The following is a 24,973-nucleotide window of genomic DNA, read 5'->3' as shown; positions in this document are numbered from 1 at the left end:
TCTATAAAAGGTGATGGTATTTACCCCCGTCCAGACCAACCTGCTTCCTGTCTGCCTTGCTTGTTTGACAGGAGGAAACTGGCACTGACACTTGACGCATGCATGCTAATGTGTGCGTGTGCCCACATACATAAATACATGTGTGCAGTTTTGTCCATGAAAATATTTATGCACATAATTCACTCCTAAAATGTAGGCGTGCGTTTTGTGTATGTTGTGTGGGGCGGCTGTGGCGGCAGTATGTGTGTGTGTGTGTTTGTGCGCAGTAAATCAGTGTGGTGTAATCCATCAGCCTTTGGCCATGGTCTGTCCTGTCTGTTGACCTCAAACCTGATGGCTATCAACAGCAGACACATAGCTGCATCCCTCAGACTAAGCAGACAGAAAACAGGAATCAGATCATGTGTCCCCACATTGTCACATGCAGAAAAGAGGAGGGAAAAAAATCCCTAACCCTCTGTGAGATCAAGCAGGCTGTGTGTTAAATATGCTGTGACAAAAACCGCGGAGGCGATGTAAGTGATGTAAATTATGGGATGTGAATGTTGTGTAAGGAGAATGCCTCTCAGCTGTTTGTATTTTCAGTGTTATACCTGTCAAACACAGCAGTCAGACCACACGGGATTTGAAATAGCTGTAAACACTTCAGAGACCCTATAAATGGTTTTGTCAAATACAGGCATATATAGCATCCTGCGTGGGTTGTTTATTTTAATTCCCAACCTACGCCTCATTTCATTGCATGGCAACAGCTCAGATATTTCAGATCCGTGCTGAACAGATACACCAGGCACATTTTCAAGGTGGAGCCTAAAATATGAAACCTATGGAAAGATCCACAGAGAAAACACGTGTTGTCCTCTAACCCATTTACTACTTGGGGAAGGCGACAATGCTTATGAAGCAGCTGCAATGTATTTTTAGCTAAGTTTTACGCGGGAAAAGCTCTACTCTAGTTAGGATAACCTCTAAACAGCAGCCACTTTGAAGTTTTTACTGTTAGGGTGTGAGGAAGAGGCCGATAGATGAGTAAAAGTGGGAGTGAAAAATTGAGAAAAGTTGAGAGGAGGCGAGGTTGCTCCTCAGGGGGCTGCAGTGTGAGTGTCAGTGAATGTGTGTGTGTTTCACCATCTGCTGCCGTGTTTATAAAAAGTGTCCTAATGAAAGCAGGGCAGGATTCATTTTGCATGGAAGGTTGGCCCATCCTTGATCACCACCCAACATGAGGCAGCAACCAGCTGAGCCAAAAGTTAACTTGCTGAGAATACAGAACTTTGTCAGGATGAAAAAATATTTTCTATGACACAGTCAACTTTGTGAAGCACAGAGGCGTGACAGACTCTCATCAAACTCATCAATCTGATGACTTTTTAAGTGACAAGACAGAATAAAAAAGACTTTCATCATGACATGAATTCACCTGGGCTTAACCTGTACGACTCCTGACTTGAAGGGATACAGAATCCTCCCACGAGTGCAGACATTAATAAATGATACAAAAAGTGTGCAGTTTATCATATAATATTTTATAGATATAAAAGAACGATATAAAATAATCAAAAGGATAGAAAGTGATATAAGAGACGTGGAAAGACAGACTGTGATGTCATGCAACCAAGTATCCCAACAGGGAAGTTGAGATCATATGAGACCGTTCTCTTGTCTGCTTATTGACAGGCTGTGTCCTCTAGTGGCTGCAGTAATAATGACGGGAGCAAAGGGGGAAGTCAGCTGATTTTGTATAAAGAGCGATAGAGTCCTCGTAGAATGAGGTCAGGTTGGATGGACACTTTAAAACACAGGACTTTCACCCAGGAGACAACCGTCTGTGTACCGTGTGAAACCATAAGGGCATCTTTAGTTATTTTAGGTTACGTACATAAGTTTGTACACCCAAACAATGATCTTTTCCTCAACCTAACCCAATACATTGATGCCTAAACCTAACCAAACTGTGACCATTTCAGTTAAGCATATGTTTAAAATTGCCACTGTTAACAATCATATATGTTGTTTTTGTCTTGATCCTCGGCACTAATTTAGAAAATGTTTCTGTGGGTCCAGCCCTCTTACGTCAAATACCACAGCTACGCACAGAAGCACCTGTTACAGCAGTATGATACACACTGAGTGGGGGCAGTTGTTGACACAGTGGGCAACAAACCAACTCATTAAATACCACTGCTTTGTCAGTGGACATGGGTGTCAGACATCTACACACTCAGGCAGCCTTTATGGTGTTATATAAAGAGCCTAAAAGTCTATATAGAGTGGATGGAGAAGGTGGTGGTGGTGGGATGGGCCAAACAAAATCAGGACTTTCAGCCTGGAGCCAAGTATTCATTTCCCATGTAAAGCTAAAAGTCTGTGTTTTTTTTTTTTTTTAATGTAGTGTGCTGGTGATGTATGTCATGTATGTATGTTGCATGACATTATATGTCATTAGTAACAACTGTAGTTATTTAAGCAAGCCATGATATTTTTTTCTGAACCTAACCACAGACTTTGGTTGCATAAACTTAAGGAAATAACTTAAAAATGAAGTGTTTTTACCTACGTTATATATATATTTTTTGATAATGACTGTAAGCATGCGATGTAGAAACACATCCTGTGAAAACAGAAGCAGATTTTGAGAAGAAAAAAGAAAAGAAAAAATAGAGATTGGCACACCATTCCTGAATTTCCAAAACTGAAGCAGAAGTGTGCCTACCGCATCATATTTTGACATGTTAGTCCACTGACAAAGTGGCGGTATTTGATGAGTTGGGATGAGAACAAGTTGTTGGGTGGTATTAGAGGGTAGGAAAAAGCAACCTTTGTGGTCGTGTGGGTTGAGGACTTGTTGGATTATATGCATATTAATCACTAGACTATCAGGACTCCTTGTAATCGTTGCTTTTCTTGTTAAGTAGTGTATAATTGTAGCTCTTCAGCCTTTTAAAAATGATTGAAATTCTAAGAGGGCAAAATCACTTGTGGGTTGAAGCGCTGTATTAAAGCTGTGATGAGGGGTCATAACTAGATGATGCTGCATTCTGAGGGAACATTTGTTCCAGACTGACAGGTGTGCAGTGTACACCTTTGATTTAATCCTCCAGTGGTGCTGGAGGTCGAGCAGGTCAGCTGTTAATGGCAAGGTTGGTGGTTTGATCCCCAGCGCCTCCCCTCTACAGTTTGATGTGTCCTTGAGCAAGACACGAAACCAATTTCTCTCCATATCCCAGCTTGTGCTCTGCATGGGGAATGAGAGACACCCTGCGCAGGGCTTTGGTATAAAAGCTCTAAACAAATACAGTCCATTTACAAGCCTATTCAGAGCCTTTTATAGTGATGAAGTGATTGAAATAAATTCAAGAGGGATGCTGTACAAACTAAAGCAGGTGTTTTTGTTTTTCATGTGGCTTACTAAAAGAAGCTAAACTGATGCTGTGGCCTACATAAAGTCATAGCTCCCCCACTAGAGACATTAGCTGGTGTCCTTTTCAGCTCATGGCCATAGGTTGGTATTAAAGAATTTATCTATATGTTTCTGTTGTCACCTGGAACAAAATATGGGAATATATCCACTGTCACTGTGCACAAACTACTCTGCTCCTGTGAAATATTTCCCAGTGGGTGTGTTATAAACTACAAAACCTGCACCTTGCCGACACATTCATCTCCCTGTCCGTTCGCTCCATTTGTTTTTGCCTCCACTTTCATTTTTCCGTACTCTCTCGCTCTGTCAAGTGAATTTTCAGCCTCTCTCTCTTTGTCTTGCTCGCTTTCACCTCATTTCACCTCCTCATTTTGTCTTTTATGTGTTCCTCCCTTCAAGTTTTTTCCTCCTCTATTCCCGGAGCCGCTCTCTTCTTGATGTATGGCTATTCGTCTGGCTTTGCTGTTTATCTCAGGGTTTCTATCTCTCTCTCTTCCACTGTCTCTCTCGCTTGAACCCTCACATCTCTTTGTGTTCTGAGTTTTTGCAGATAGCCTTGTCCCACTCTAAGATCACTCCAACTGCTTTCATGTGGAGTTTTAGTTTGGGGGCCGACACAATATATGTAAATATCAGTGTGTTTGTGCATGTGTGAGTGTATGCGGGTCTTGTGGAAAGCAAGTGTGTTTGGTTCAATGTTTCCATCTGCTTCAGGGCCAAGGAGCTGAGAGGAGAGAAGCCCTGTTTCTTTAATAGGCTTTACAGTTTCCACCCCTCTCTCTCATCCCTGCACATCAAAAGAAGTGCACCAAAAGGGCCAATTAGGACAGCAAAAGAGCTTTATTAGACACATGGCATCGTGAAAACTGGTTTCTGGATAATCCCATGCCCGAAGCATGTAGTGTGTAATGATTGAATCGTGATATTACACCCTCATATCTCATATTTCTCTACACTCAGATCTATACTGGATCTTCACAGGAAGCATTATTTCCATTTTGAAAATAAAAAATAAAAATCTGCCCATCGTTTAAGATCCTCTGTCAGCGTTTGATCTCTCAGTGTTGCAAATTAAACCCACGTCGGAGCATTTTATTAAAAAAAAAAAAAAATCAATATACTGTATAAATTAAGATGCTTTATTTGCATAATATTTTCAGGCAAATGTTCTGCTCACTTCTTCAAAGATAAACAACATTTTCCATGCAATTTATCTCCGTAGACAGCTCAGCCCTGTGCTTGCCTTCAGGCCTTTGTAATACTGGGGCCAATGAGAGAAATGCAGATGATGAATATAGATAGCTACTTAGCTGTGACTATATGGTCCGGCCTGTGCACACAGTTGTGACAGCAGTGACGCACATCACTTGAAATAAATTAATGCGACAGTTGAAATGAGACTCGGCTAGAGTAAACTGTGGATGTTGCCCAAGTAGCGTTTTACACAACATGCATGACAACAGAGTGAAATCCGAAGTCTTCTTCTTTCAGAGGTTACTGGACATTGAGAGTATGCTGTCCACTGAGCACTTTGTATAGTTCTAGTTAAGTAAAACAAAGTGCAACAAAAATAGAAACACTCCAAACACTTCTTCAGACTCACATTTGTTTTAGTCCAAATTCATCTATTTATTTTATTTTATTTAGCTTACGTCCCCATATCAACCTGTACAGTGTCTGTTTAATATAAACACGGGGGCGGTTATGTAAACACAACAACTTAGTCATTTCTATCTACATGTTCATTACACTAATTAAGCCCTACAGGAGCTCTTTCATGCCTGATGAAAAAAATCTATTTCTAACTTTTAAGTGGAGCAGCAGAGGAACAGAAAATAAATAATCCACTAATGTCACACAGTCAGTTTTTATTTTCTTTCTTTTCTAATTAAGGTTTTTATTTATTTCAGTGTAAACAGACTGACAGTATTATTATCTGTAGTTTTACAACATCAAGAGGGCTGTGACAAATGCACATTAATTTAACAGCAAAAACAAACAGCAGTTCCAGTGTCCCAGCAACGCTGCGAGCAAAAAAAGTCCCATGACCTCTGAAAGGGCTCGCCTTCATCTTTGACTTAGCTAACATCTGTCTCTCTAACATTTTTTTAAATACATCCCAGAGAGGTAGAGATGAACCAAAATAAAGTAAAATAGAATAAAATGCTTGTAGCAGTCCAGTAAAATCAGGTAACAAAAAGTTGAGTGTTCAGTCAGGATCGACATATCGTACCCATTTCTCCCAGAGCCGTACAAACATGTCCATGCTTAGGTGCAAAGAAACATTTTTACCTTTTCCATCATGTAAATCTCCATTGTTTTATTGTTTTATTTTATCAAGCTATTACTTAGGGGACCAAATTTGCTAAGCACCTCTAAGTTTGAGAGTTTGAGACCTCTGAAAAACAAAAAATCTGTTGCAGTGTGAAGGAGGCAAGGACAGAGCGAAGATGAACAGCTTCAATTATCCACGAGATAAAAAACTCAAGTGAATGTGTAAGAAAAAAATAAGAAACCGGCGTCATTTATCATCGCTGACATTCAAACTGTTTGTGTGTTTGTGAAACTTCACTGCGCCGCTGTTTGTGTGTTTGTGTTAAACAACAATGTGACACTGGAAATACCACAGTGGCTGAAAAAAGGACGTCATCGACTGTGTGTGTGTGTGTGTGTGTGTGTGTGTGTGTGGGGGGGGGGTGTTTGTGGTTTTGCTGTAAATAATGATGATGTGTCCCTGTGCCCTTATAAGCATCAGGTCAGTGACTCATGGTTCACAGTTGTGTCATCCACATGATAGATATCATATTCAGCTCTGCATGTGTGAAAAGGAAGCAGCAAAGAAATACAACATTTGCAAGTTCACTGTATGTGTGACGGTTTACCGATCGTGTATTCAGTCTTTGTGGGCATTTTAGTTTTTCTTTGTGCTTGTAGTTGTATCGTGGCTGTTTTTTTCTAGAGGGCACAGTTGAAAAAATCCCATTTTAATATCATTATAGCGTTGTCATGGTACTGGGATTTCTAACTCAGTAGAGTACCTTGAAAAATACTGATATTTGATACTATTTTTGATTGGGGCATAACAGAGAGAGAGCACGAAAAAATGCAGTTGGTAGCGGTTTAGCTAAAGTTCCTCATGTCATATAGTTAGCTATGAAAATAAGTGCAGAGCATAAACCTTGTCGTAGATGAAGACGACTTTATTCCCTTTACCCAGTCATTCGATCTGTGTGTCTCTTCAGCCTCTCCCATCCATTCCCTCTTTAATCACCATTTCCCATTCAAACTTTATCCCCTGCTTTCTCTCTCTCCTCATTTCCCTCCTCACCCGTCCATCCTAGCTCTCTTGCATCACTATTTCTCACTCTCTCCATTTGTCTACGTCCCTACTCCGCCTCTCCACCCCTCTTTTTTTCTTTTCCCTCTCCCGCAAGATGATGACAGATCAATAGCGGACGATCCTTTAATTATTCTCTTTCTGGTAATGTGATGGGAGCCAGCATGAAGCACGGGTTGCATACACTAACAAAGATACAAACCAGTGTGTATGTATGTGTGTGAGAGAGAAATCATTTAGACAGCAGCAGATATTAGTATTGATTCTTCTAATAGACATGTTCTTCTCTGTCCAAAGCCACGCTGCCTCTGAGGAGTAATTGCCAAATCCTTGTGTGCTGACAAGACAGTGTCACACAGCTGCATGATAGATTTGTAATCTGTAGCTGTTAGTGTGAGCCTTACAGGGTAACGTTTGAGTAAAAGGCTGAGGTTTTATGCTGCAGGCCTGCAGGTTAGCACTGAGGTTGGTCTGAATGTGCAGCTTTCTGAGCTGACTCTCAGAAGCTTCCACCCGGAGGTTTAATCTTAATAAAGATCTTTAGAGTTGTTTTCTCTCATGCTTGCTTCCCCGTTTTTCTCCCTCATTCTCTTTGTTCTCCCATCCCCTTCTCTGGAAATTTAGTGTTTGCGTGTCCCACTTGCTCTCTCCTCTGCCTTTTCTGTCTTGCAATGCCACTCGCCCACTCTTCTGGCTCTTGTTACCCACTCTTTCCCTTTCTTTCACTTTCTGCATCACACACTAATCTCCAGCTGGAAGCTTTCCTGGTGTGTTTCTTCCATCTTCTTCTTTATCTTTCATTGCCAAATATGTTTCCATCTCTGCGTTTGCTGCCTTTTGTCTTTCCCTCGCTCCTCATGCCGTCCTACCTTCTCCTACTCTTGCAGCTCTTCTCCATCTCTTCTGCCTCTTATCCTCTCTTTCCTCAAAAGTGTGACAGGGGCCTTGTAAAACAGTCTGCAGCCATTCCCTCAAATGCCTGCAGGGAAACACCAGGCAATTCGGCAGCAACTTTGTACACACAAACACAGAAATCAACACACTCGCACACACTCCAACCTCTGGCTTTTTTTTCCTCTGCTCTACAGACAGACTTTGAAATGATTACTTGAAGGAGAAACATTTCTGTCAGCATGTGGAAACGGGACTGTCAGAGACCGGAGGGAGATAGAGAGGGATGGAGATTTGAGATCGGAACAAGCTGCGAACAGCATTAGAAACGACAAGAACACTAGGCTGATGCGTTTGCAGAGATTTATAGGGAGAGATGGGTAGATAAATGTGTACTGGCGAGGGCCGTATGCCTAGAGACAAATTTATAGATCAGAGGGGGAGAGAGATGGATAGATATGGTTTAAGGCTAAAGATGAAGCAGGGTGCAGTGAAGATAGGGAGAAATGACTTTGATAGCCTGTAAATTTCTATAGGCACGATACAGGGAGTGGCTGAGAGGAAGAGTTGTGAGTGTGTAGCAGGAAATAGTCATGCTCCGTGGTGCTGCACGCTGTTTGGATGCCACTAGAGTCCATAGAGACCTCATCCTATCATCAGCCATTCTTTCTGCCCACAGTTGGTGCATGTGCAGAGAGTATGTGCGTACATATGTGTGCTTCCTTGTGTGTGTGTAGGCAGGGTGAAAGCGCTACTCCCCACTGCTGTCCATTCTGTCTCTCTCACTGTCGTGCAAAAAAAAAAAAAAGAAAAACCACCACGTATTTGAGCATCCATGAGCAGATTTTCATGGAAGCAAATAGCAGATTCTTTTCACTTGCCAAAACTAAATCTTTCCAGCTAAATCTTCCCATATGGCTTCCTAACAATCACTTCTTGTTCATTATTCACTATCAGCACACAAAAAGTCGCCCATTTTCGAAGCAGTTGCCACATTTGCAGAAGCATTATTACGGATGGCTGGCTTCATTTAAAAAGACAGCGTGTCTATTCTCCAAATCGACTCCTGAAAACTTGGCTGTAAAATCGACATATGCATCATCTGCAGGAGCAACTGCAACTCTATTAGACATTATGTTCATTCAGTGGCAAAAAGAAGATTTGAAATGTTTTCAGCCTTGAAGCAAAACTGTCACTTTGCTCATAGTTGGCAGTGACATTTTCACATGTTGTATCCTGAGGCTAGTGGCTTTTATATGTGAAAGCTCGGGCCATCAGCCAGCGATGATTCGATCTATGCATCCAGCAAGTTCCTGTTGAGTGTCGACATTACTATCTGAATGCAGTTTTTAAAGCTCTCTCCATTACATTTATTCATTTAGAATCAAACACGCAAACATCAGTTTGTAAAATACGACCAAACAGTATATAAGGGGGGTTAAATTTGTTCTACCTCAACCAGCAACAACAAAGGACAACCTCCAAATTATTATTTGTATATCAATTACTTACCTGTTTTACGGTGAATTCACAAAGAAAACTTTTTTCCCAAAATCCCAAAACTGAGAAAATTCTTGATGCATTAAAGTCATAGACTGCCCTGGGGCTGACGAGGAAGTTAGCTTCACCCTGGCTCTCAGGTCAAAGAGCCAATGAGATTTTTTTCATTGAATTTTAGATTATTGCAGAAAAAATGAGCTTTTTGATAAACAAATGTTTTTGATGCAGTAGTATTTTTCAGTGAGATAATCTTTACAAATGAACACCACTTTTATGATGTTTGAAGCCTAAATGTAATCGGCAGAGGTAAAAAGCTAATGTTAGACTATAGACAAATTACACCACAGTCGCACAACTAAACGTCTCCGCCATGAGACTAAAGTCGTGTTTACTGCGGCTCAGTGTGATGATGCTCTGCTTCTCTCTGAGTCATGCATTAGTTTATTAGAATCCCGTTATATGATTATGTCACTGGCACCTTTATTAAGTACACATATACTACAAAAATTAGCTTAAAATTCAGTACAACAGTTTTGACATTAACCCTTTAGAGAGTTTATAAAGTTCAGTATTTGTTTTCATTTTTGGTAAATTTAGTCATCTATTCATTATCGAGATCATAGTTAAGGCACTGCAGTGCTGGACTACATTATGTTAAGAGATGCTTTTTTAATTTTACATGAGGGGGTAGAATTGTAAGCAAAGCAAGACAAACTTGTTTATATAGCACATTTAATAACCGAAGGAAACCCAAAGTGCTTTACAGATTAGTCAAGTCAAAGTTTGTTGTAGGCTAATCACAAGGCACGCTCCAAAGGGCTGTAGAAATACTCATTTCAATTCATTCAGTTTCAGTTCGATCTACAAAGTCCAATATCTTAAATCACAATTAATCTTGGAGGGCTTTACAACATATGACATCCGTCTGTCCCTGGACGCTCACAGTGGACAGGGAATAACTCCCCAAAACCTTTAACAGGGGAAAAATGGTTGAAACATCAGGACACACATCTGTCACAAAACTAACTGTAACATCAGTGTTCACACGTGTGATTGAAAACTATGTTTTCATGACTTTAGGCGTAGACTGTAGAGGACTTTATAACCAACTATATTGGATTAGTAAGATAAGTGCGATGTTGAAACTTTTAATCCTTCTACCACTGCATCCCCGAGTTTTGTGCGTGCTGTGTTTGCCCGTTGTGCATTGTTACTCATCTGTAACTGTCTTTGAATTTGTGTCTTTGTACTTTCATCAAGTAAGACCCTATACCTCGTTTGTATTGATCGGGCTTTAATTAAAATGTGATTTCATCTGGCGTGTGTGCAGCTCTCACAGGCAGGAGCACACACTCCTGCAGTATTATCTGACACTTGTCTTGATCCCTCTATTTCTACGCTATTAAATATCTCATTCTTCTCATCCCCTGCCTTTTCCTGCTTTTAATCTCTCTCTCCTCTCACATCCTTGACTTTAAGCCTTTTCCCTCTGTTCCGCACTCCTGCCCGTCGCTCCTTCTTTACTTGCTTCCTGCCCTGGAAGCCAATCTGCCACCACTCACACACACTCTCTCCATCCCTTTATCCATCCCCTGTTCACGTGTGTGTGTGTTTGTTGGGGGCATTATGGATGGACGAACAGGAATGATGGATGGAGTGAGCGGAGGTGTTGATGGATTGAAGTGGCCTTTTCATGAACAAACCGTGATGTTGAGGGAAAACAGAGGTGATGTACGGGGCTCTTCATAATTTTTGTCACATGCACATGTTTTCCCTCCACTCCATAATTCATATTTACCTCTCAAATCAATATTTCAGGCTGTATCTCTTTGCATATTTGTCCGACATCACAGGAGGAAGCAGATGCGTTTAGGTGTGAAATGTAACAGGGCATGTTTGTTGTTTTTCTCTCCTCCGAGTGATTCACCGAGTGTTATCATTTACAAATCAATGGGTACACTCATATTAATTTATGATTTCGTGAATCAACATCCTGGCGATTTCAAACTGAATCACTGATGCTCCGCTTGGCTCTTGGCTTGCGGGTGTAGGTGGGAGGGAGATAGAGTGAGATAGAGGGAGGGATTGAGGCTAAAGCCCCTAATGAAAAACAAGAATATTAGAGGAAGGGAGAGAAAGTGGGAGAGTGTTGGGAGGAAAAAAGGGAGAGAGAGAGAGAGGAGGAGCGCCATCGAGATGGAGTGAGAAAGCGTGAAAGGAGGGATGATAGAGAGGGGTTTCTGCCAACAGCAGCCATTGATAGAGGAGGAGGAGAGAGGGAGGGAGGGAGAGGAGGATGAGAGAGAGGAACGAGGGCGAAGAAGTGTGCGTGCGTGCGTTCGAGCCGTCCAGACACGTGACAAAAAGAGATACAGACTCCAGCATAGAGACGCGCCTGTTTCCACGACGACGACGGCAAACATGGGGGCTGTGGTGGGTACGCTGACCATGCAGACCAAACCGAGGAGGCCATCCAGGGGTGAGGGAACACACACACAGACACACATACACATGCATGTGCATAAACACATATATGAACACAATATGGAGAGGGAAACTTTTAACAGTTTGTCTGTCTTAAAGACACACACACACACACACACTCCAGCACAATTATACAGCGCACGCACACAAGCTGCAGACCAGAGATTAATAACTGCTGGTGTTTCAGTGAAGATGCAGTGAAAGAAAGAGGGTATGTGGTTTGAAGTGTGTGTGTGTGTGTGTGTGTGTGTGTGTGTGTGTGTGTGAGAGAGAGAGAGAGAGAGAGAGAGAGAGACCAACAGGTGTTCCCAGAGGAAAAGGAGCATCTTTTTATTCTACAACAAAGTTTGAGTGTGACGGTGTGCAGCCATGTGATTGTTGCTGAGCTTACCTTTTCTGACAACGGAGAGTGAGAGATGGCTTCTTTGACTCTCTCTCTCTGTGTGTGTGTGTGTGTGTGTGTGTGTGTGTGTGCGTGTGCGTGCGTCACTCTGTCTGTCTGTCTGTGTGCGCAGATGTGGGCATGGACGCTGGTAAACACACACATGTCGAAGGTATTTGTCACTCTGCTCACACACTGCTTTTTCGTCTTGCTGTTACCTTGGAAGCACGGTAGCCATGGCAACAATAGATGTCAGTTTTGGGGTGGGAGGGTGGTTGATGGCGGTGGGGGGGGTTGATGAGATTGGGGTATTCCTAAGTAAGTCAAGGCCATGTGAAAGAGAAGTGAGAGATGCAAATATGCAGATGATCTTTTTTTAATGGAGACCTGTTGCCTGTGTGAAATGTTGGACTCCCTCATTACTCATTCTAATAAAAGCCTGTAAACCTCATTTTTATAAATCTAACAAATCCGAACTGGCTGCTCCATGAATGGGCAAGCTGAGCAGGAGACCAGTGCCAGAGTGAAAATATCCACTATTACTTGTGTGCAGTCATTTCAACTTTATTTGTCGAGGCAGACTATTATCGGTGTTTCAGTGCAAATTAGACCATACAGGACATTTTCCAAGTGAGTGCATATGGCTCATTTCATCCTTTGAATAAGCCTTCCTTTTTTTTTCTCACTCCACAGGCTCAAACAAACACCTTCCCCCATGGGTGTTAAAAAGGCAAGGCGTAAATTTGTTGCTATTTTGAATAATGAGGTGATTGTAGATTCACTGGAAACGTGTGACTCGACCTGCAAATGAAAAACAAGCCTATTTGCCTCCACAGTTTCCCTGCGAAACACATGAAAGAATGGGAGCCGGAGCTATTTGGAGGTTGTTTGTAATTCTGGTGTTGTGTTGTAGTGCTCTCTCCCTCTGCCGCTCGAACACGTTGGCTGTATGCAGGATTAGTGCAGCGGGGGCTTGTACGTGTGCAGCCGCCTATTCTGTGGCGCTGCAGATAACTTGTTATCCGGGATCGTGACACTGACAGTGACACTGAGAGGGGAAGACGGTGCACGGCTGTAATATTGCGAGATTAGATTCCTACATGATTGATCCTCTGAGCGCGGGCTCATCACTGAGCTCTGAAGAGGGAAAAAAACACCTCGCCGTGTTTGCATCCTGCGCCTTCTTGAATTTTTTCATGTCTGTTCTGTCTGTTTTCATCAAGGCTGCTTGTTGTTCTCTCAACTTGCTTTATTTTCTGTCAAGTGTTTCCTGACAGCCTCTCTTTGTCTGTACTTTTCTACCACCTGTTGTCTGTGTTATTTCCCCTCACATCTGCCGTGGTGGCCCCTGACAACTCATCTCAGCAGTGACATTCTCATCTGGCATTATTTACCCCTCCCTGGTGAATTTTTCAGTCCTTTTTCTTCAGCCCCTGTATCTCCATCTTCCTCACTTACTCCCCTGCAGCTATGTTGTCTCAATCTTCTCCCTGTCTCCTTTCCGTCACTCCTCTGCTTCCCTCTCTTATCTTGCTTTCTTTGTGCTTTCTGCTTCCTCCCTCACCACCCTGCAACCTTCTCCTCCATTTGTTTTTTCACATCTTTCTGTTTTACCCTGCTGCTTTCTCCTCTCCCTGTTGTTCCCCCACTCTTCTCTCTCCCACACCTCCTGCACGCTTGTTTCTCTTTATCTTTACTTCTAATTTTCCCCCAACACCCTCTCAAATGCTGCCACCACAATCTGCTCCTGGCACCCTCATCTCCATACCTTTTTTGCTCTCTCCTTTATGCCTCCATTCTTTCTCTCATTTGCTCCCTTTCTCCATCACCCACGCTCCCATTAGCTGGTGTGAGTGCTTATTAAGTCATCTCGTCATTTTCCTCTCTTGGCATTCAGCAGAGTGTGTGTGTGTGTGTGTGTGTGTGTGTGTGCCTCTGTGTATTTGTGCAGTGTTTGAGTCTAGACATGTATTTACTCAAAGATCAATATTGGCATGCTGCTAGGTGTGTGTGTGTATGTGTAAATGGGCTGTATTTGACTCACTGTTCCCAAACAATAATCAGCAGTGAAATACTCACATTTTAAGAAGTGACATCAGGTGGATTTCTCTGTGTGTGTGTGTGTGTGTGTGTGTGTGTGTGTGTGTGTGTGTGCGTGCGTGCGTGCGTGCCTGCGTGCCTGCGTGCCTGCGTGCGTGCGTGCGTGTGTGTAGCTTTACATTCAAACACAACACTGCAAACACCCTCCAGCACTTTAGTCACAGGCTGAGGGTTAGTAAGCAAACAGATGTGTGTTTGTGTGGGCATGCAAGCATAGGAGTGTATATTATTTTCTGCACACGGGTGCTTATTATTTTATCTGCAACCCCTGAAATAATATGCTCATGCTTGTCTTGTTTGAGAGTGTGCGGCTGGATGCATTGGCGCGCTACACGTCCAAGTGTTTGTGTGCGCAGAGTGAGCCGTTGCACTTTCAGTGAACCACTGCAAGGCCACTCAGGGACTGGCCCCCGTGTCCACTGACTTTACTGTGAAAAACAATGCGTCTCAGAATGGGAGCTTAAATTCACGCCGAGGAACATGATTATGTTGTGCCGATTTTGCACGGCGTAAATTGCACTGTTGCAGCGCAGATCTATTTTTAAGTTACTTCTTGCGTACCACCAGCAAGCCCACAGCCAGTAGAGCTGCTACTTTCTTGGAGAGCACTCTTCCCCGTTAAAGAGGCCAGTGAGAGCGAGCCCTCTCCATCGCCGCCAGGACGGCAGATTAGGCTAATTCAGATTATGTAAATGACACACTCTCTGGCAAGGATTACAGAACTCTGTACGAGAAAGAAAGAGAGAGCGTTGCAGAGATAGAGTGGCAGAGTCAGACCAGAGTTTGGCAGGAGAAAGAAAGGAGGATTCAGTGGGCAACAGAAGAAAGTAGGAGAGGGAGGAGAAATGAGAGCTAACACTGTATATAAGAGCCAGCAGTATTTGGAGGACAGCAAGGAGTTAAATCCTGTTCCTGGGCTGGGGGAAGTGTGTGTGTGTGTGTGTGTGCTGATGTAAGAGGTATTTTTGTGTGACAGGGTGCTGGCTGGGGAGAGTGACAGGCAGTCTTTTCGTTGCTGACAGTTCAGGTCACCGCTTAATACTCCAAACAAGCTCTGAAAGAAATGGGTTCAGGGTTTTGTCAAACTCCATGTCTTAGACTAACTCGAGTAACAGATTGAAGTGAGGCTCTAGAGGCTGCTGTGAAGGTTGATTTTATAGCGGTTTTCCTAACCTACGAAGTTAACAGCTTTAGGTATTTTAATCAGTGGAGAAAGAAGCACTCAGATCTTTTACTTGTTCAAAATGTTACTTACAGGGTTCCAGCAGATCCTTAAAAAGTCTTAGAAAGGCATTGAATTCATTCATCTAAAAATAAGGCCTTCATTTGCATTAAAATGTCTCTATCTTTCAAATGTCACAAAAATGCTTAGACATTAGAGGTGGGATTTTAATAGTATTTTTTCTGACATTGCATTGAAAAAGCCCAAAATAATTGTGTAACATTAAAAACTAATTTACAGAAGGCCTCTTACATTAACATCACCAAAGAGTCATGTTTTCTGTTACAATAAATAATTGAAAAATAAAATCCCCCCTAATCTTAAGTAATTAATGTCGATACATGTTTTTCTCCCTTCAGTATTGGCTACTGAAAAACTGGTCTTAAATTTCTTTCCAAATGTCATTTAAAAAGTCTGAAAGGGATTAAATCCCACTTGCCCCAATATGTAGGAGCCCCGTCCTTAAGTAAAAGTACAGATTTATTTCATTCATGTGTACACTTGTTTTGGTATTGCAGCTGGTTAATGTTTGGCTAATTTCAAATATTTTTAATACTCCTAACCCATAATAATCCATCATCATTTATACGTTTTTTCATATTTTGTGTTGATAATCTAACCCTGCAAACTAACTAAAGCTGATAGACAAATGTAGTGGAATGAAAAATACAGTATTTCTCTCTGAATTGTAGTGGAGTAGAAGAGTTAAGTGTCTTAAAATGGAAGTACCTAAAGTTTGTACTTGAATACAGTACTTGAGTAAATGTGCACTTTGCACCACTGTTGATTATACCCTACAAGAACTTAATTATACACTGCCACTTATAAATGTTAATGTCACCCTTTTAAAGATGTTTCCTTGCAGTCAGACCTTTGCTTACAGAAGTGTCTAACGCTGCAGTCAGGGTAAAATTATTCACTATTTAAAACTAGAAAAACAGAGCACTTTATGTGCACTTGGACTGGCAGCAGGAGCGAATCATCCACTCCCTAATATCCATGAATGGATTACTGAACTGGCTCAGGCCCAGTGGGTCCGGGGGCCCCTAAGCTGGAGCCTCACTTTGAAGTGACTGTTATTAACAGTTTTGTTTGAAAGTCAAACTGCTCTGTCCAGAGCAGCAACGACCTGATCACATTTATTTTTCAGCTGATCCCTCACTGCCACTCACACTTTGATTCTAAAAAGAAAATACATGTGAAATTCATGTTATCACATAAGATTTTGTATATTTGAATTTGTCACCGATAAAATGTCTTTAACATGTTATGTGAAATTTAAATTTTCACATATGATTTATACCTTTTTCATGTCATTTTTTCGAAACCGGCACCTGCCTACAGAATGTGTGAACTAGTCACGTGAAGTGGTTTTCACGTGTCACCTCTGCTTTGTCTTGAATGCTACTATTTCTATCGTCTGTCTTTTTATGTGTAGGCCTATATTTGAATATTTAATAACTGTAATGACTGCACATTGTGGTGAATCTTTTTGTATGAAACATATGATATTGATGAAGTTTTATCACTATTATTATGTGATAAATTCACATGTTTTTTTGACAGGGGCTTTGTTTGTAACTACTCAGGCCACATCAAACAGTTTTGCTATGTCTGAAAGGTGCTTTCAGGAACTAGAAGGGCACTCAGAGAGCGCAGACCTCTGCCATGGCCAGATGCCTTGTCTTGTTATAGAAGATGCGATATAGGACATTAATTAATTAGAGCATTAATTTTTGTTCTCTAAAAAACCCTTATATATTGGTATGTACTGGACAACATGTACACCAATATATCTATGAGAGGCCATTATCGGTCAGGCTCTAGTATATTGCAAAGTGAAAAATAATTTGTGTATCTGCACCAGGTTTAGGATCCACTCTCAAAGTTCATGGGTACCTTACTTGGTCCATGCTACACCCTTCCACCAAGTTTTATGTAAATCAGGCCAGTAGTTTTGCCATCATCCTGTTGACAAGCAGAGAAATGTATCAATGGAGCCGAATAGCGGAGGTAAATGTAACATCACGTTTCCTTTAATATTTGTTGTAGCATCCTACAGCACAGGGGAAAAGTGTAAGCGTGATAAACTGTGTCAAGAGGCTTTCTCCTTCACTGTGTCTGTGTGTTACACCATGACAGAAACGTTGCTGATTGGTCACAGTGAGAGACAGCTGAGGGCTGATTATGTGAATGAACACAATATACACTTAATCATCCTTAACAAGTGATGTTTTACACTACTGAGCATCTTTTAAATGTCGAGCAAATTAAATTAAACGCTACTCTTGCCAATAAATTTAATTTTACCCAGCACTGCTGCTTTAATCCCAGAACAGTAAATAAAGCAAACCTTCAATCGGCAACTCTGTGGGAAACCTCTTGGTACAGCCGAGCCCCCTGCAGCCTGCGAGTCAGCGGCTACACTTCAGCTCGTTGGGCAATCACAGCTCCTTATTTTACATTCACATTAAGACTATGAATGAGTGCCAGCTGGTCGCAGTGCAGAGATGCTTCAGAGAATACTCCATGTTTATTTCATCACATCATGCTTTATATTTTAACATCATAGCGCATTTTATTCAACAAAGAAGACATTTTGCACTGATCTTCTAAACGTTTATCATGATTTGACTGAACATGTCAGCTAAATGTGAAGTAACACATGTAATGACATGTACAACACATCCTTGTGAGAAGCGTTGGTGCACACTGGTGTCCTCTGTTAGTTACTGCTGTCCCCTGCTGGTACTCTCAGGTTATAGCAGGATGTATACTCGTCTCAATCAGAAATATCACAATACAAATAGGATAATAGCTACACGGGTCCAATTAAATAACGGCCATGCATCATTAAGATGTCTTTTGAAGATGTATTTAGTCTTTCTCTCTCTTTTGCAGCAGCTACTGTGACGACCACAGGAAGATAAAAGACATACAGTGTTTTAAATATGCATCTTTATTCATACTAATTCTCTCAAGCGTCTCTTAATAAATAAGCCCAAACATGTAGCACAACAGAAATGTAATAAAATCACCAAAAACTCATCACATTCTCCACGTAAAGGCACATTGATCTCAGTTTAGTTTATTCTTAAAACATAGTTAAAATACAAGTACGATTCATAAGACACAATGGAGATGTAAAATGTGATACTTTGATAAGCTATCTGAAGGTTGAGACTAGGGACACTAAGCACATTTAAGAATGTGTTAACTAAAATGTTGTCTAGATTTTAGGAAAAGAAAGAAAGCACATGTATTTCACAGTAAGATTTTAAACCCAAAACTACCCAAAGACCCTTAAAATAAAATTAGCCTAACTACTAAATGGTCCCAAGTCATTTAATCTATCAGTCCAAACATTGTTCAAATAGGTAAGATACACTGAAGTAATATGAGACAAATGGCAAGTGGAAATAATAGTACAATTAAAATATATTTGAGAAACTAGTTTAGAAGTCCCCAACCATTTATTCAAGGTATTCAAGCTCGAACATATTTTTGTAATAAACAACAACCAAACACAAATATGAAACAAATGAAAGACAACTACCATCTGTGCCTCTTGGACCTTGTACAGAATGAGGTTATTTTGGGGCACTTCTTTTTTCCTCTGCATCTATGTTGGCTGTTACCCATAATACTATGGTTATGCCCCTTGACGAAACTCTAGATTCAGTATTATCGTTTTAACATCTTATTTATTACACTTTTAATTCTGGCTGCATAATTAATCCATTTTTTTAAATCAAAATCTTAATACGACCAAGTGCAATATCCAAAAACCAGGAGCTGCAATTTTTGATAAAGGTAAAATGTGTCACAACAAACTATTAGAAATGAAATATTATAGTGCTGCAGACATCCCCCGGCCTTTAAATCATATTCCAGATGTATGGAAACATGTTTGTTTGAGAGAGACCCGAATAAAATCACATCAGGATCATTTTTATATTTTTAGTGAAAACTAACAGCAAAAAAATACCATTACCCACTAAAATCTTGACTCGTTGCAATATCTGTCAAAAATAATTGCTATTTATTTTTTGGCTTACTGTACAGCCTATATTTTGGACCATTTTTAAAAACGGCTGTTTGAACTTTTTTGAATTTATGATGTAAACACATAAAACATCTCAGTGAAACAGGGATGGCTCGTGTCGTCTCGCTGGGCATCTTCATAATTACAGATTTAGATAAAGTGTTGTTTACTTTGTACAGTAAGTCATTTAAAGGGACTCAGGCATGTTCAGGTAGAAAAGTCACTTTGCAGTAAATTAAGCCTTCTGTTGTTTGGGGAGGACCGTGTGTCTTAATGGGGCTGATTAATCAAGTGCTGATCTGCTCCCACACAAACACACACACACACACACACGTGCACAGTCACTAAACAAACACATGCGTGCGTACAGCAGAAGGTGAGTTTATCATTGTTACAGTGCTCTCAGGTCGGACCCTCAAGTTAGAGCCTCGCTCCCCAAGAGTGAAGGACACAGTGACTGTGGGGGGACGGAGGAGGGGGAGGGAGAGAGTTAGTGGGATGGAGTGAAGGTCAGTAAAAGAGAGGGAGATGCCCCAGGGAGTGGAGAGACAGGGGGATAAAAAGACAGAGATAGAGAGAGGCGAATGAGTGCTGATCTCACAGTAGGAGAAGGCAGGATGGATAGAAAGTTCAATGAGAGAGAGGAAGAGGAACAGTCTGCAACTGTAGTCAGAGTTGGTAGAAAAGCTGTGGCAAGTTTAAAAGTTTAGTTGCAATTTAATGCGGTATATTTCTGCATGATAAAAGTCCAAGAATTTAAACGTAAGTAATAAGTTGAGTTGGAGACAGAAAGAAGTAAATTAAAATGGAAAAAGAGGAGCAGAGTGAGAATAGTTTGCACACTATAGCCATCATTCTGTTGTGCTGTGGGGCCGTCAAAATGCTGCATCTACTGGGAGTCATCACTGTCGAGGGTGAGTCAGTACTACCACTGCTATCACTGTGATCCAACACGCACACAGCCAGCAAAGTGTGAAGGAGGTTGTGTTTTCACAGTCTGCCTGTGAGCAAGTTATTTCAGTAATAATTAAAGAAAATATTTGTATTATTTATATGTGAATGTTGGATATGTGGGATTTAGATCACTCAGATGTAAATATTAGAAGCTGCACACAGTTTACACTCTTAACTGCGTGCACTTTAATGAATTCTTAACTATTGCCTTTAATGCCTGCTTACTGTAGAGGGCTTTTATATTTCTTTTCTCTGCTGCTTTTGATATCCTAAATCTCCTATGGCCGGCTGTCTCTTAATTTTTTTTAGTACTGATAATAATTCTGCTGCAATTCTCTGTAAACATTGCTTTTACAGCAATGTTTTATATCATCCAATATGCAAAAACCGAGCTTAACACAGCTACAACGAATTGATATCAAAGATAAAAGAGGAAAGAAAATATCAATACAAACCATTTTTTATCACTTGTGTGCTTATCACAACTTGCAGGGATGTTTTCCACAGCTTTTAATTAACAAATCTTGTATGTCAACATGTTTAGATACTTTCTGCAGTGATATTGATTTAATGTATGGAAACACAGCTATTTGTATTCTTCATATTCATTTGATAGTGTTGTATTTATTACATAATTTCACATGCTTTTTTAAATGTATCTACATAGAGCTTGGCAATATATTGATAGGATATTGATAAAATGATAAGGGACTAGATATCGTCTCAGATTTTGTGTATTGTCGTATCGCATTGTCTTTTCCTGGTTTTATAGGCTGCAATACAGTAAAGTGGTGTCTTTTTTTTACCAGTCTGTCCTAGCTGTTATTATTTGCCTTAACCAACTTTGTTGTTTACTTTACTGATGATTATTCATCAAAACTCAGTGTTCTACCCTATCATTATCGCCACAATTTCATTTTCATGGTATTTGCTCAAAATTGGCGTGATATTAAGCACTACATGCACATATGTCTTATTTTTGTACACACTGAAATGTCCTTGTCCTGCTGTGATGACGACCGCGTCGTTTACTATCTAGAAAACTTGACTGAATGAAAACTCTATTAAATCCAAATGCTCACTGAACCTGAAAGGTCAAGTCAGTTTTATTGAAATGGCACCAAAATAACACATTTGCTGCAAAGGTCTTTAAGTTAGTATGTCAGGAACATCTACAGTCTGGGTCCTGCATCATCCAGTTTGAGTTTGAGTTTATTTTGCGATATTGATCTGCATGTTGTATATGATCCGACTTATTACGTGGGTAATTACTAAAGAAGTCACTAATTTGTCACAAAATATTGATTTTACAACAATACCCCACCTCACAGAAAAAAGACCATTAAATTCATAACTGCATACAGCAGCAGTCTACTATTCAGAAAGAACAGACTGTTGGATGCCGTGATTGATCAATCAGAATCAAGTATTCCACCAAGCTGTGTAATTAATTCTGAATAACGTGCAGCGCTCTCGCCTCAGACCTGTAATATGCTGTATTTGCTCTACATGATTATACATGCTGTGTAAATCAAAGGAGCTTAGTACTGCAGCCCTACGAATGCTATTAAAAAACACAAAGCTCATTCAAAAAACGTTCAAGTGATTGGTGTAACTATACATTGTACTTTGAGACTGGACTGTCTGAGCATGAAGTGTGACAGTGACTATGCAGGTGCCATCAACTAGACGTTAACATGCACAATCGAGTTGCAGTAAAGTTTATCAGAGGAGTGCATATTCTTTAACTCTATACATGCATGCCTCATATACTGTGTGAGGTTACTGTAGTTGTGATGTTTATTCCACAGTGTGCAGTATGTAAGAGAACCAAACCAGGATCTGTATTTTGAATGCATTTATGAGAATGTGTGTGTATACACTTTTTTTGGTATGAGTCTGTGTGTGTGTTAGTGTGATTATGCAGTATACAGTGGGCTATACCTGAACACCACTGGGTGGGAATTAGATGTGAATAATCTCACCTTGAGTCATGAGTGTGAACCTCCATCCTAATGTGACACTGAGAAACACTGAACTGCCTGAGTGATGAAACGAGTGGCCTTCAGGGGGTGTGAGAGAGTGTGCGTGCATACGTGTGTGTGTGTGTGTGTGTGTGTGTGTGTGTGTGTGTGTGTGTGTGTGTGTGCATGGTAGAGGAAAGGAGCTATATAAAGAGAGTCTGCACAGCAACTCAGCAGAAGTTATACAAAGTCATGATGCACCCATAATGTCGAAAATTAATGGGCATGGTGTAATAAGCTCTTGCTGGATAACATAAAATATTATTGTTTTTTATGAGGCTGTAACAGTTTAAAAAGTTGCATGTTGTTTTGCAATTTAATCATATCAACATGTACAAGTAATAAATTTAAACCATTTTTGCTCTTAAATCACAGTTGCGGTTCCTCCACATTATTATTTACAGGAAAAGTCTGCTGAAATGGGAACACTGGACTGTTGACTGAGGTTTCATTCTGCAGTGAGATGAAATCTTCTTGGCCTGGCACAGTAAAAATGCCGACCTGCTGCCCATGATTCTCTGAGAGAACAGAGCTGAAGAAGTATTGGTGTAATGAAGCTTTACAAAGCACTAATGGCCTTGCCACACAGATAAAAATGTTTCTATTTCAAGAGTGTTGATGTTTCAAAATCTGGAGTGCCAAGGACAGTGTGAACACTGCACTCTGTGACACTTCATTAAAGCAGAACAGGAGACCTTAAAAATGCTTTAGCTCAGTCATTGTATCTGCAGCAGACACTATGACTGTACCAGCTCCTATTCAAACAACTGTCTGTTTAAATCCTCTTATATTACGGTAATAATCAGTTTACTGATGACCCTAATTTACATGTTAATGCAAAAAGTAAAGAGAAAATTGTCTTGATCACTGTTCAGTACTTTGAATGGGAATTCTGTATAGGCAGCTGTGTAGATGGAAACACTAATGTCTAAATGTCCAATACATTCATATTGTTTTATGAGTTTTAACAAACTATAATGAAGCAGGGGAAGATGATAACTTCTCATATAATCCACAATCAAGCAAACACAGCTGGACAGGTTCGGGCAGGTCAGTGACGGACCATCAGACAGACATTATTCTGAAACGGCGTTCATAAAATGCACCGTCTTATTACTTAATCACCCTTTTTTTTGTCTGGCATTTTACTGCTGCACATTATGGCCACTTCATCATATTCAGAATTTTTATGACTATTTCTATTAAATTATGCACAGTAATAATATTATACATAATTATTTCATTGTAGATGGCTTCAGGGAGTATGTAGATGCTCATACAAAGGTGTAGACAAATGTGCTGATATACTGTCATGTTGAACTTAAGGCACTATAAACCTCTCTGTGTGTGTGTGTGTGTGTGTGTGTATTTTTCTCAGAGTCAGTGGTTTGTCCTCTCTCCCCTCCCCTCCGGCGAGGAGAGCAATGAGTTGTTAATGACGGGGCCAGTGAGAGGAGGAACATGGAGCTGTTAGACTGACCTCTACCTCTCATTCTCTCCCCTCCTTCCCTTTTGAAAATAAGAGTCTTATTATTTCTGCCTTTCCTGGTGAAACAGATATTTCAAATATTTCAAACTTGACGTCACTGCAACGCTGTATCCCCTCTTGGTTCTTTTGTATATTACTACCCATCCTTTCTTTTGCTTTCTCATTTTTTCGTTGTATGTTGTTCATGTTGAGGAATATTTCTTTGTTTTTTTCAGATAAAGCTGATGATGACTTGGAGATGACCATGGTGTGCCATCGACCGGAGGGCCTCGACCAGCTAGAAGCTCAAACCAACTTCAGCAAACGAGAGCTCCAAGTGCTTTACAGGGGCTTCAAGAATGTAAGTGACTGTACACATTCACTTCAAGGGAATTGAAATATATTTTTATTTTTACATAGTTTTATTTTATTTGGACACTAGTCTCTCAAATGCACTGGTGATTTTGTATGTTTACATTTGACCTTTTGTATGTCCTTTGGGTGTGGTGTTTGTGTCTAAGCCATTACATGTTCTTACCACATCCTCACATATTATTTCATAGATTTGTAATAATGTGTGTGAAAAATAAAAACTAAATTAGAAAAAAGAATTTCTAATGAGCAAGAAAAACTGGAGATTAAGTTCAAAGAATAAATAACACTTCACCCAATAATTCTGAATTGTATTTGAATATTAATTTATTCATTTTTGAATAAAACAATATTTTTTAAGCAACTTGAATCCCTCAGTGGCTTTTGTAGTAATGCATCTTAGATCTACAACAACCCCATTATACTGTACGGGTTAAAAGTTTGGACAGACATGGAGGGATCAGACACGATGATAGATTCATTAGGTATCATGGCTCTCTCTAAACTGTCAGCTGTCAGTCAATAAGCACTGCAAAACAAAAACTGCAACTGGTGCTTCTAAAACAAAATCTAGATCTATTTTTTGGTTAAATGATGCTTTGATGAACACTTAAGTTTGAAGTACAAGACATACGATTTTGTTCAATGTAATTTTTCTCTTGTGAATGATTTAAGTAACTTGATTTCAGCAACAGGAGCTGTCCGCAGTGTCATTTTGTGTATCTCTCCAATGTAAGTTATTAGAGAATAAATTAACTTTCATCCAAAATAAC

General features: G+C 40.4%; 1 protein-coding gene across 2 annotated transcripts in view; it reads left to right on the top strand.

Moving 5' to 3' along the window:
- Nucleotides 1-24,973, top strand: part of LOC121947871 (Kv channel-interacting protein 1-like) — a 49,795-nt gene that overhangs the window by 19,105 nt on the left and 5,717 nt on the right. For both annotated transcript variants that reach the window (XM_042493029.1, XM_042493030.1), the window contains one exon: nucleotides 24,065-24,189. In XM_042493029.1, coding sequence (XP_042348963.1) covers nucleotides 24,065-24,189 — 125 coding nt within the window. The remainder of the gene's footprint in view (nucleotides 1-24,064; nucleotides 24,190-24,973) is intronic.

This window comes from Plectropomus leopardus, chromosome 9 (assembly GCF_008729295.1).
Source record: "Plectropomus leopardus isolate mb chromosome 9, YSFRI_Pleo_2.0, whole genome shotgun sequence".
NCBI classification, from domain to species: domain Eukaryota; kingdom Metazoa; phylum Chordata; class Actinopteri; order Perciformes; family Serranidae; genus Plectropomus; species Plectropomus leopardus.
Note: the sequence above shows the minus strand (reverse complement) of the source record. Positions and strands in the feature narration are given on the sequence as shown.